This window comes from Montipora foliosa, chromosome 6 (assembly GCF_036669935.1).
Source record: "Montipora foliosa isolate CH-2021 chromosome 6, ASM3666993v2, whole genome shotgun sequence".
Classification (NCBI taxonomy): Eukaryota; Metazoa; Cnidaria; class Anthozoa; order Scleractinia; family Acroporidae; genus Montipora; species Montipora foliosa.
In genome coordinates, this window is record NC_090874.1 from 57,306,765 (window position 1) to 57,319,264 (window position 12,500).

Genomic DNA, 12,500 nt, shown 5'->3' on the forward strand with positions numbered 1-12,500 from the left:
CTATAATTTATGATGAGGTAAAGAATCGAGACTTCTACGGGACAAGAACAATATTAACTGAGATCAGGGGCCCGTTTCTCGAAAGTCCCGAAAACTTGTCGGGCCCGAAAAGCCATTTATATTTGTGAAACTACCAACCTCTTGTTTTGGAAAGCCGATCTTTTAACATGTTTTCAATTAAGGTAACAAAAAAAATTACTGTGAGATCCTCTGCGTTCTTGAGATACAGAGGGAATTGTGACTCCTGAAAATGGCCCTCAAGTTTCGGGACTTTCAAGAAAGGGGCCTCAGGAGCCCATGGGCTCCTGCTGAGGTATCAGTTGTGTTCTTCAGGTTCGGAAAAAAGGAACCAGTCCCCGGTCTAGCGCGTTTTGGGCAAACTCAAAAGAATCCAATAAATGAACGATCATACAGGAGGTAGTTATCAAGGCAAGTCTAACCCTGTGACTTTACTTTCAGATGATTGTTCCAGGATACTACGAGGCAGAGTGCTCGGAGAAGAAACCCTGTAAGGAAGGGACATATTGCAATGTGCTTTATTGTGAGAAATGTCACAAACTGAATGTGGCTTGTACTAATAATGAACAATGCTGTAAAGGATTCGTCTGCACTTTTGGAAGATGTGAAAAAACGTCCAAAGGAGATCCAGGTATGGCTAGACTGTATGGATTCATTTGAACGTGAGAGATGTGCGCGCGGGAGAATCATTAGGGATCTTAAGCACGCGCGTTTTTGAAACGCGCACGGCAACCGGAAGAGCACATTTCGCGTGCCAGGACAGTGGTGTCTCCCAGATTTTTATGCCAATCATCTCTAATGGAAAAAGGATACTTAGCAATGTAAATGTGGTTGTGTGCGTGAAGACAAGTTAAAAGGGAAAACAGCTCACTTCCGGTTGCCGCCCGCGTCTCAAAAACGCGCGTGCTTAAAAAAATTAAGCTCCCTATTTGACCATACGAGAGGCGAAGACTCGGGGGATTTTAAGGGCCGCGAACTCTGGTGGACACTGCTGGGTGTTTACATGCAAGTGATGTATAGACAGTTAAATTGTTTAGAGAGTTTTGCTGTGCACAGTGCTTCCGCTCAACTCTTAGACCCTCGCAGCAAGGACGAAATCTCGTTCTGCTGTCTAGCTGATAGACAACGGACATTTCTTTCAGTATTTGCCTTACCGGACCTTTAGGCGCAGGTGAAGTAGAAGGCCCGAATAAGTCCTTGCTACCTTTCAATAATGTTACCAATGGCCTGCTCAATCAAATCAACTTTCTGTTGATCTATTGCACTCTCCTTTTTGTCACATTCATCCAAGTCATATTTAGCTAAAAACTGATTAATTAAAACGGCAGTTTACACTAATTCGATCAAGGTCGATTGGAGCTCAGATATGAATAACTTGCCCTAGCAGTCTAGAGTGCGTCAGTCGTTTATCTCTCCGCTGCCGCGAACGGGGCCACTCATATTTTATTTTGTGGATTGGGGCGAGGAGATATCACATCAAGTTCTTTTCCTGTTTTGTCACTGAATTTTAGGAACATTTTGCGAGAAAGATGGTGACTGCAAAGAAGCTTGTTGTGTTTTGGAACCGACGATCAACTCTCACTTGCCAATCTGTAAGCCCATGCTGGAAGAATATCACCAATGTGCTGCCATTTTGTACCGAAAGATTTGGATTGGAGAAAAACCAGATTGCGGACCGTGCAAGCCTGGACTCGAGTGCGTGCAGAAAGGGTCAGTGCAAGTACTGATATTTGGTTGAGATACAAGTGTAGTTAACGAGGTTATTGTTCAAGACCGTGAGGCTTTTATAAATTCTGTAAGTAAAAGTAGCATATTGTTCTTCTAGCAGAGCCCATTTTTTTCCAAAATTATGATAAACTTATGCTCGTTTTTTCAAATGATGACACTTTTTATTAAAATCTAGAGCAAATGGTCCGCTGGTTCTGGTTTCTCGTTTTCCCCAATCGAAAGTAATCGAAAGTTATCGGACGGTGTGTCTGACACCATTTTGCAAAATTTGCAAATGAGAGGTACTGGGACCAATATCATCATAGTACAGCAACTTCCGTTCCTGGCCTTCCTTCTAGGGAGGCCCTAACCCGATCTAGCCCGTTAGTAAACTGCGAATGCGGCTAAAACATAGAACAAAAATTGTCTCAGGCTTATCAATATATACCGATTATGTTAGCAGTGCTACTTTTTAAAAAGCAGCAAAAATTATGCTAGTGTTATCAAATTATGCCAAATATTATGCTAGCACAATCTATAAAAGATAAGTCAAGACTGTCTGAAACGTCTGAGGGACGGTATGAAAAATGAATAAAAACTCTGTCATAGAATAATGAAGCCCTAAAGTTTCCCAAGCATTTCGAACAATTTTGAAGCCATAGACTTTTGAAGGGTTTGCTTTCAGCCCTAGTTCTTAAAGTGGTACTATGATCAAAAAATCATTTCCTTTTTTTCTTCAGATTTTGAAAGCGTGTTCGCTTAACACCTAACTGGCAAAATTTTGAGCTTTGAGTTTTATCCAAAGGCTGTTTATTTTGAGTGTAAGTTTTGGATTTCATGGTCCGCCATTACTCACGTTCAAAACTGGCCGATTGGACCTCAGAGGGTTGGATCTAGACAAAATGACGTCATTTACTCACTAGCTTAAAATTTCAGCGTGGAAACGCAATTTAATATACATGCAAAGCACGGGTTGAAAAGTCTGAAAGCCCGAAATTCCCGTGCTGCAAATTAATTAGGCCACGTACACACGCATTGCATTCTTAAACTAGTGAGTGTTTGACGTCATTTTCTCCTCGACCCAGCTCCCTCAAGATTTTAAAGTTAGTAATGCCGGACCAATAAATAAGAAAATTTCAGCTAAAATAAACAGGTGTCTTTTTAAAATCAGAACTTAAAACTTGGGTGAGTTAGTGTTTAGTTAACATAGTTTTGAAATCCAAAGGAAAAACAAAATTTTTTTTTGGTCGTAGTACCACTTTAAAGAAAAGAATATTTGTTAAGGAGGCCCTCACGCTTGCCGAAAGCCATGGACAGCTGTTTAGTCCTTATCATCTACATGGAATATCTTTGCATAATTCTTAATACTTTCTTCTCTTGGATTATTTTGTAGAGTTTGTGGAAGCCATGAGGTGTGTATGAAACCACAATGACGAATGAAGATCGAGGTGCTAATTATTATGCTGCTGATACGGCTATCTACAAACTGCTCGTATTAAATAATAAATTACCGGTATGGAAACATAACATAAGAAACATGCGTCTGGTATCCCAAAGGACGGACACCCACATACGGCAAAAAAGCCACCAGCCGTTTAGGCGCCTCAATTTCAAGTTACAGTGCAAGTCATTGTGAAATTATAGAAGTTGAAAAAATGCGTTTTTCTTTAAATAAACCTGGCACAACCCAACTGTGTGGCGGTTCATTTGAGTCTTGCGTTGATTTTGCTATCTAGATTAAATGACCACAGAATGGCTTAGAAATCAATGACAAACTCTATGCAAATACGAAGCGTACTTAACGCTCAAATAAACGTCGGTTCACAGGCAGCCCAAGCTCCTCTCATAAACGCAAAAGACACTCGATTGGAAAGCCAGCCCAAACTATAGTGTGTTTGCTGCCTTCCTGTGCGATTTTTTTTCTTGGTTCCTGAGTTGCAAGTTTTAGGAAGGCAGGAATCTAACACGTCAATAAGATGACGCTTTCTTCATTGAGAATTTTTGCATACAATTATCTCTCTGACTCTATTAGACCTGGGTTTAAACAAATCCTTTTATTTGCGCGCATGTTTGAATTTACAAACTCTGAACGTGGTCTTCCTGTGGTTGACCACAAAGTTTTTCACTAAAAATCAACTAAGATTCCCCGTTTTCAGCTCCCAACGGTCAGGCAACTTGAATGGTTCTCTATATGGACCGACTTAGCAGTCTATGATCGGGACTATAAAAAAGCACCAGTAATTTCTTCCAGGAGACCATCCTGTTTCTTCTCACTTTTGCGCCGTTGTTGCGCACCTTCGTACATGGTGATAGCTGATCATTCTACACCCTTAGAAGCGTTGGAAAAGATACTACCTGTTTTGAATGGTACAATATTTGCAGAACTTTTAGAACTTACAGCTGAACTCATACAATAAACAAATTAGCTCGGAACTAGTATTTTGTATCCTGGGAACTTTGGGTATTTTCCTTTAAAACAAGACTTGTTACGCGAAGAAAATAATACTTATAGTATACATCTACATCCACATATTCCAGCACTCGGAAAAGTCCTTTTTGACTTGTGGCTGTTTCTGCTTAGGTGGTTCATCTGGCTCATGCACCACAAGCTTTTTGAGACATCACTACCAAGCCAGCGACTTCTGCCGAAGAGAACACACGGATATAATCACAAAAGCAGCACTTTCTCCACAGTTGTTTTAAGACCCTGAGTGCTAAGTTGATCCGGTCGGAGTCGAATTCACGACCTCCCAGCCAGGTGCTCAACCAAAATAGGTGAAATAAACCTAATAGGCTAACTCAATGTTGCACCCAATTCAAACCCTTTAGGAATAAAACGTTTTGTTCCAGGTTTTTCCATATAATTTAAAGATGAATGCTACATTATCATGCAAATACAGTATACAAAGAATCTTGATCCCGGGAGATTTGAATTGGGTACAACACTCAGTTACTGTAGCCAATTTGGTCTGTTCGCTATTTTCACAAATCTCACAATACAGTTCATTTTTGTGGGGTTATTTGCATTAAAACAATGGATATCCAGTTCGCCGAGGCATGATACAGTCCCAAGAGTAAATGGAAGGGTTACGTTGGCCGTGTAGCGCTTACATTTTAACATACTTTAAAACTATTAGAGGGTAATGCAAAGTGGTAGTTTTCTACCCAAATAAACCATGTGCCAGTGAGCGTTAAGCCTACTTATGGAAATGGGTCCACACAAGGACAGAGAAAAACTCTGAGCAGGGTGGGAATTGAACCACGGCCAACGTTTGCAAAAACGTAACCCTTCCTTGTACTTGTACATATTCATTGCCGTGACGTTCACATCTTAAATTCCCACTGACCTTGTAGCTCCGTCGGTAGAGTAGCGATGATGTAACCCGAAGGACGTGGGTCCAATTCCCACCTAATCTCGTACCCAGATCTCACTCTGTCACTGGAAATGTTACACATTTCCAGTGACAGAGTGAGATCTGGGTACGAGATTAATTCCCACCATGGTCAGTAGTGGGTCAGAGTTTTTCTCTGTCCTTGGGTGGGCCCGGCTAACGCTGACATGGTTTATATGGGTAGAAAACTAGCACTTCACATTACCCTCTAATAGCCAAGAGTAAATTTTCATGCAACGAACCCCCAAAACGTATTGCATTATGGGAATGGGAAAGCAAATTTGGCGGGAAACCTCTTGACTTGCGCCCCCGATATCTTCCGTTGTATATTGCGGTTTTGGCCGTATCGACAGAATCCCGGGGGGGTACTCCCTTACAAGGGCTTAATGGGGACGTGCGGCCAGCCAGGGTATGTTTTTCGGGATTTTTGTCTTGAACAGGGTATCGAATTTACCATTTTTTGTCTTAATCAGGGTATCGATTTATCAATTTTTGTCTTAAACTGGGTTAAATGTGCTAAACAGGGTATCAAAAATCGGAATTCTGTCTTAAAATGGGTAGGAAAATCAGCGATATTTGTCTTAAACAGGGTCAGGGTATGAGGGGCCGCGCCGCACCTCCCCACCCAGGGACAGAATAAACAACAAAACTGAACAAAACTATGACTTCCCGCACTCTTGAGGTTTGTTTGGCGATTGGCCTCATTGTCTCTTTTTCATATGTCGTGGTTTATGTTCTGAAAACTAGGAAAAGTCATCGGGATAAGGTAAAATGTGAATTCCATTCTTTTAGAGGAAAATGCAACCACACAATATTACATACCTCCATCACGAAGGTGCATGGTTGCCAGCTTTATAATTTAGGAAGATGCAAAAGGTGTTTATGAGCATTGCCTGAAGTTTCCCAAACAAAGTGGCTTTGTTCCATCAAGGGGAAACTGATCAATCCCATTTTTTTGTGCGGTTAATGCGTATTTTACTAGTATTTTAATTTATTAAACTGCATGTTGAACATGTTTTACTTTCGTGTTTAATTTCGCTTCCTTTAACCGTTGGCTAAGAGGTATCTTGCAAAACCTATAGGTTTCCACGGTATTTATCGCTGGGTAGTGCTAACCATGCTTCGAGCAACCCGGGCCTGGTTGAAATGGGCCAGCTGAATGTTATTAGGCCTGAGTTCCTATTAAAATGTGCTTATATAATACTAGGCAATGCACTGCCTTCAACATCGACTTAATTAAATGCTTCCATCTTTGGAAACAGGATGATAATTTTATGGAGTTATCAAGGCAGATCAATATGCGGCTTTCTTTAATTTCCTAATTTCACTCTTATTTCTTACTTAACAAGAGGGTAAAAAATAATCAAAGTGAAATCATTGTCAGGGTAAAGTACACCAGTCCAAAGTTGTTCATCAGGTGGATAGTGCTATCCACTGGATACATGTAACTCAATTGGTTTTGCTAGTGTTTATCATCTGGATAGTGATTTATCTGGTGAGTTTTTAACCAAGGCTAGGTGTGTGTATATTTAATTTTCAGGATGAGGATGAGGATGATGAAGATGATCCAAAACCAAAGAACTTTCAGTTTCTATCAGATGCCCATTGTATCCAATTCATAAGGAACTCCAAAGTCATGTTTATAATGCGAGGATTACCAGGAAGTGGAAAATCAACAATTGCCAATCAAATCAAAAAATTGTATGGTGATCTGGCTGTGATATGTTCTGCAGACAATTTTCGGATAAATCATGAAGGCGAATATACTTGGAAACCTGAGGAGTATGGAATGCCACATTTAATGTGTGAAGAAAAGGCTAGGCAGGCCTGCCAAAAAGAACTGCCTGTTGTCATTATAGGTACATATATAATGCCATTATTAACCATGGTTAATACTGGCAGTGTGGTTCTTAAGTTATGTAATTTTATTGGGAAGTCATTATTACAAAGAGATATTAATTAAAAGTGGATGGTTAGGCAGACAAGCAGAATCATAGATGGACAGGTAGGTACAGACAAGTAAGACTTGTTAAATGCATACACTAATATGCTGGAGCTTCTTGACAACAATGGCTTTTTTTGCAGCAAAATATAACTTTGGGAAGGCAATATTTCTTGTCACTCTTTTCATCTGGCATCTAAAATGCTTCTCTCTTTTGCTCCAAAACTAGGCCAATAGAAAATTCTTATTCTTCTTTTTGCTAGGTAAAAGGTTAAGTCTGCTTACGAGCCAGATGGCCCATTTGGCCAGAGCTTATCCCGGTTTCTGTAGCATGAAGGGACTAGGAGTATTTCTACTCTCCCCTGGATGGGATGCCAGTCCATCGCAGGGTTTTCCGTGGCATTAAATTCGCTGGTACCCATTTATACACTTGGGTGGAGAGAGGCATCATGAGAGTAGTGTCTTGCCCAAGAACACAACACAATGTCCCCGGCCAGGGCCTGAACCGGGACCACGGGATCCAGAGTCAAGCGCATTAACCATGAGGCCACTGCCTCTCCCACACTCCACCAAGTGGCACTTTAACTCAAGCTCTTAACCCTTTCACCCCTGAACCTAGTCTGTCTAATGCAGAGTATTTTACTCTGTCTAATGCCAGACGATTTTACTCGTCAAGGGAACCCCCAGGAGTCAATAGGTTTATTAAGGTATTTAAATTTGGAATAATTGGCTCTTTGTGTCTTTGCAGATGGTCTTTGCAGCTATTACACTAAATAAGAGCTATCTGTCACACGTTTTCTGGTTCACAGAACTGTGAGACATCCTTCTCTTGCAGCTTCTCTCATGGCTGATTCTGCCAATGTTGGAAGCACAACTTCTGTCACAGTACTTATGTACATATCAGTGTTGTTGTCCTTTCGGCGCTGCCATTTCTCAATCTGATTCTTGATGATGCTGTTCTCTAGTAGGACACTGCTGTTTTGTCCTGAGCTGTTTCTTAGGTCTTAACATCTATGTCGCATCTTGTCAGGCTGACTTTGCAGGTGTCCTTGTATCTCAGTTTCGGTCTTCCCCTCTGTCTCTTACCCTGAGCCAATTCCCCATAGAGAAGCTGTTTTGGAATGCATGTGTCATCCATTCTTCTCACATGTCCTTAGAGCCATCTCAGTCTTCTTTTGCACAAAATTGTTGTCATGCTCTGAAGATTTGCTTGCTCCAGTTCTTCAGTGTTGGTTATTCTGTCATTCCAAGGTATGCCCAAGATCTTACGGAGGCATCTCAGATGAAAGATGCCAAGTTTCTTTTCTTGTCTGGTGTACATGGTCCATGTTTCTGATCCATACAGGAGTGTGCTGAGAATGCATGCTCCATAGATCTTGTTCTTCGTCTTCAAGGTGAGTCGTTTGTTGTCCCATGCTCTTTTTGTTAGTTGCAGCTTTCCCTATTCTGACCTTAATTTCCTCCTCCAGTGAGGTAGTTGAAGTGATGGTAGATCCTAAGTAGCAGAATTTGTCTCACTCTCAAGCTCTTTGTCATTGGCCAACTTGATGATGTGGCCTTGCTCTGTGCCTTCTTGGGTAAAAATTACACTGATGACTAATGGGAAAGCCTCACATGCTGATGCTAGACGGTCCATCATTGTCTGTAGAGTTGATTCACTATGGGCCACAAGAGCTGCATCATCCGCAAAGAGAAGATCTCTTACTGTTGTTGACTTGGTTTTGGTCTTGGCCCTAAGGCATGCAAGATTGAAGAGTGATCCATCAGTTCTCCAATGAAGGTACACATCACCTGGTGAGTCTTGAAAAGCATAATTATTGTAGCAGTGCAGCAAAGTATTAAGGCTGAAGAGGGTTGGAGCTAGAACGCAGCCCTGCTTGACTCCGTTATTAATGTTGAAGCTGTCTGATGTTGAACCATTGAACTGAATGGTGGCCTTCATGTCGTCATGGAAGGAGATGACGAGCTGGAGTAATATTGGTGGGAATCTTATTTTTTCTAGTACCCTGCACGGTCTCGATCTACTGACTGTGTTGAATGGATTAATTTTGTCAAGTCCACAAATTCTACATGTAGGGGCAGATGTTGTTCCTGACACTTTTCTTCTAGCTGGAGAAGGGAAAATATCATGTTCATTGTTGTTGAGCGGCTCGATCTGAAGCCGCATTGACTTTCTGGTAGAACTCGTTCTCCTAATTTCTGTAGTCGATTGAGGATGATCCTTGCAAAAGCTTTTCCAGTAATGGTCAAGAGTGAGGTGCCTCTGTAGTTATTGCAGTCTCCCTAAAGTCCACTTTGTTCTTGAAGAGTGTGGTGATTTTGACATCCCTCATGTCTTGTGGAATGTTTACTTCCAGCCAGCAGGAGATCAGAAGCTTGTGCAGGTGGGGAAGGAGAGGTTCTTTGTTTGCTGTGAGTATTTCTGCAGGTATGTTGTTGTTCCTGGTGCTTTTCCACGCGCAAGTTCATCTATGGCTTCAGAAAGTTCTTCCTCTGTTGGAGATGCATCCAGTTCTGTTATTTCAGGGAGCCGAGGGATGGCTTCTTCAAGATTGTCATTGACAGTCCGTTCCTGTGAGTATAAATCCAAGTAATGTTCGACCCATCTTTCCACTCGTTTCTTCTTGTCTGTCACTACAGTTGTTTGCCAGTTGCAGATTTGAGAGGTGCGACTTTGCTTGCTGTTGGACCGAGAGTACATTTTCCTGATGTTTTCCCTGTGGCTGGCCACGTTGAATTTCTAAGCACAGGTTATCCCAATATTGGTTAGTGCTTTTTCTCGTTTCTCTTTGAAGGTTTGATTTTATTAGAGTAAGTGGCATGTAGTTGTTGCTTTGTGCTTTCTGTTGGATTTCTGTTGTGCTCCATAACGATCCTACGCTTTTTAGTAGTAGCATTAATGTTGATGCATGGGCTTCAATCCAGTCCACCTTGGAAACTCTGTTTGTTCCAAAAGCCTTTGATGCAGAGTCATAAATTGCGGTTTTCACGCTGTTCCAAATGTTGTCAGGTGAAGATTCATCCACATCCTGAAGCTGTTCTTTGAAGTACTGGTATTTCTGGAATTTTACTCTCAGATCTGGGTTTTTAGTGTTTCTTGTGTTGATCTTAGGTTTCCTGGGCCTCTGAGATGTCTGTATATTCTTTGTGAGTATCTTTGTCTTAGCTATGATCAGCAGGTGGTCTGTGTTGCAGTCGGTGCTATGGAAGGATCTTGTTTGTTTTGTGGCGTTGATGTCATTGCTTCTGACAATGACAAACTCAATTTGATGCCATTGTCTTGATCTTGGGTGATGCCATGATACTTTGTGCTGATCCCTGCCATAATTGTAGTACATGTAAGTGTTGGTAATGCACAGGGTGTTGTTTGACATTTGCAAAATTCCAACAGTCTTTGTCCATTGTCATTCATTTTTCCTAGTCCGAATTGTCCAAGGCAAGTGGGCCATGCACTGCACTTCAGCACCTACTCTTGCATTGAAGTCGCCAAGGAGGAAAAGTTGAGTCTGCTTTTGGGACGTTGTTGACCACTGCTTGTACATGTAGCTCCTCATAGAACTGATCTTTCTTTTCATTCTCTGCTGTTAGAGTGGGGACATAAGCACTGATGATATTTGCTTTTCCAGATTTAGTTGCTACAACAAGTTGCAAAAATAGTGGACCACTTCACCTTCTTGGGGCATTATAAATTTACCTATTATCTCTCACACTGCAGCCCCCCTCCCCCCCCCCCCCCTCTCTTATCAGTGTTGCTAGCAAGACAAAAAATTTTTTTTTCAAACTTAGCCAGTCAACATTGAAAGGGGGAGAGGGGAAGGGAAGTGGAAGAGGTTTAACTTCTAGATACGGCAGATATTGGAAGCTAGAAAAGTTGTTTTTTAATGAAAGTGTCTCAACAATTTTGCAACTTGTCGTAGCTCCATGATGGTGATATACTCAGAGTTGCCTTGTGGTGTGCTGATCTCGTTGAGTAATCTATTGTGTACAGCAAAGCCTACGCCATGAAGCCTCCTTTTGTCTTCTTCGAGACCTTTCCAGAAGAATGTGTAGTTATTTTCTCTGATGTCTTCATTCAGTCTTGTGAGCTCCCTGTCTATGATGGCTGTTTTCCTCAGTTCCTCTGTTTTGTCCAGGTGTTGTCAGTTCCTGTAGTCATCATCCTGACATTTCGAGCCCCCCAGTTTCAAGGAGGTTGATTTTCTTGTTCTTTTGCCTGGTTTTGGTGTTTTCGTCTGCTTTTCGATTTTTCTCCTATCTCCACAAACCCGCAGGAACAGGCGGACGAGTTGGTCAGCACCTTATTGGCTGGGGGATGCCCATCTTAAGACAGGCGGTAGCTGAACAGTGCAGCTAAATAGCCGCTCGCCGCTCCCATCATCAGAGGGGACCCTTGGCACCATCCCATTTCACCAAATAGTGATGACTATAACCAGTAAACTGTGTCCCTACCCATGTTGTTTTCCTTGCCTGTTAGAGCAAAGATGACGTGTCCTCTCCATGTCCTGTATGCTGCTGTAGCTCTGGTTGAGCTGCGGGTCTGATACACTATACTGCTCATATTGCAGTGTCCAAATGTGAGTGTTATAGTCCCTAACTTAGTGAAGTGCCTGGGCCTTGAATGTGTGGAGAATGTGCCTTGCCTAATGTCCACATCCCCCCTTTCGACGTTACTGATTTGTTCCAAAGGAAAGACCAAGCCGATATGAATTGGATTCAGCAAAGTTGCAGGGGCTGCCAGGTGATGGCTTGGGTCAGTCCTCCCCACCATCTGCCTTGGGGGCCCTCCCTCCGGATTTTCTGTTAGGGTTTACTCCCTTAGCCTTTCATACTCCTGTATGCACCTACAAGGCAGTAGGAACAGTTGCAGGTCGTACCATCTACTGTCATTATGGTAGTAGTGCAAGACTGACCTGACCTAATATTCCTAGTATTCCTAAATTTCGAATACTAAATAAATAGAGAAAGTAGAGCTGGATGTTGTTTGAGTGCACAAGGTGAGCTCTGTGACCCTAGTGAAAGCTGATAATCCTTTGCTCCTTTCCATGCTCACACCACTCTAAAGAAATTCCTTTTTTAACTCCACACATTCCTTTAAAGATGTTGACACTAAATAGTCTCCTTTATATCTGCATGAGTATTACTCTCAGACTGGTATCTGTAATATTACTCTAAACAGGTCTGAGAGACATGTAGTTTTGTCTTAAGAAGTTCCTTTTACGTTACTCTTGATTTGGTTGCCAGTTCCCAGTCGCTGAATTTGGCTAAATGATGTGACACTCGACTTAGTACTAGTGTCAAAACAGAAAAAATAAGAGCGCATGGTTTCTAAAGTTAATTCAAAATAAGACCATGACAAGCTTTTTACGGCACCTTGATGTGTATCTTTCGAGAATCCCAGGTGTAATTTTGCCTTTTAACACAATTTTTCCCTTAGATAACAC

At 41.8% G+C, this 12,500-nt stretch overlaps 2 protein-coding genes across 3 annotated transcripts in view; both read left to right on the forward strand.

Annotated features, from left to right (window-relative positions):
• LOC138006075 (uncharacterized) overlaps positions 1–3,407 on the forward strand; it is a 7,744-nt gene extending 4,337 nt beyond the window's left edge. Inside the window, exons 2-4 of the mRNA XM_068852240.1 lie at positions 460–649; positions 1,530–1,728; positions 3,119–3,407. Coding sequence (XP_068708341.1) covers positions 460–649; positions 1,530–1,728; positions 3,119–3,158 — 429 coding nt within the window. The 3' untranslated portion in view covers positions 3,159–3,407. The remainder of the gene's footprint in view (positions 1–459; positions 650–1,529; positions 1,729–3,118) is intronic.
• A 2,126-nt stretch (positions 3,408–5,533) lies between these two features.
• Positions 5,534–12,500, forward strand: part of LOC138007867 (2',3'-cyclic-nucleotide 3'-phosphodiesterase-like) — an 11,466-nt gene continuing 4,499 nt past the window's right edge. The window contains exons 1-3 of one of the 2 annotated variants that reach the window (XM_068854971.1): positions 5,534–5,799; positions 6,658–6,976; positions 12,494–12,500. The exon at positions 12,494–12,500 is cut by the window's right edge and continues 335 nt beyond it. In XM_068854971.1, the coding sequence (XP_068711072.1) occupies positions 5,779–5,799; positions 6,658–6,976; positions 12,494–12,500 (347 nt within the window). In that variant the 5' untranslated portion in view covers positions 5,534–5,778. Of the gene's footprint in view, positions 5,884–6,657; positions 6,977–12,493 lie in introns of both variants that reach the window. The other variant, XM_068854970.1, reaches the window with a different exon arrangement.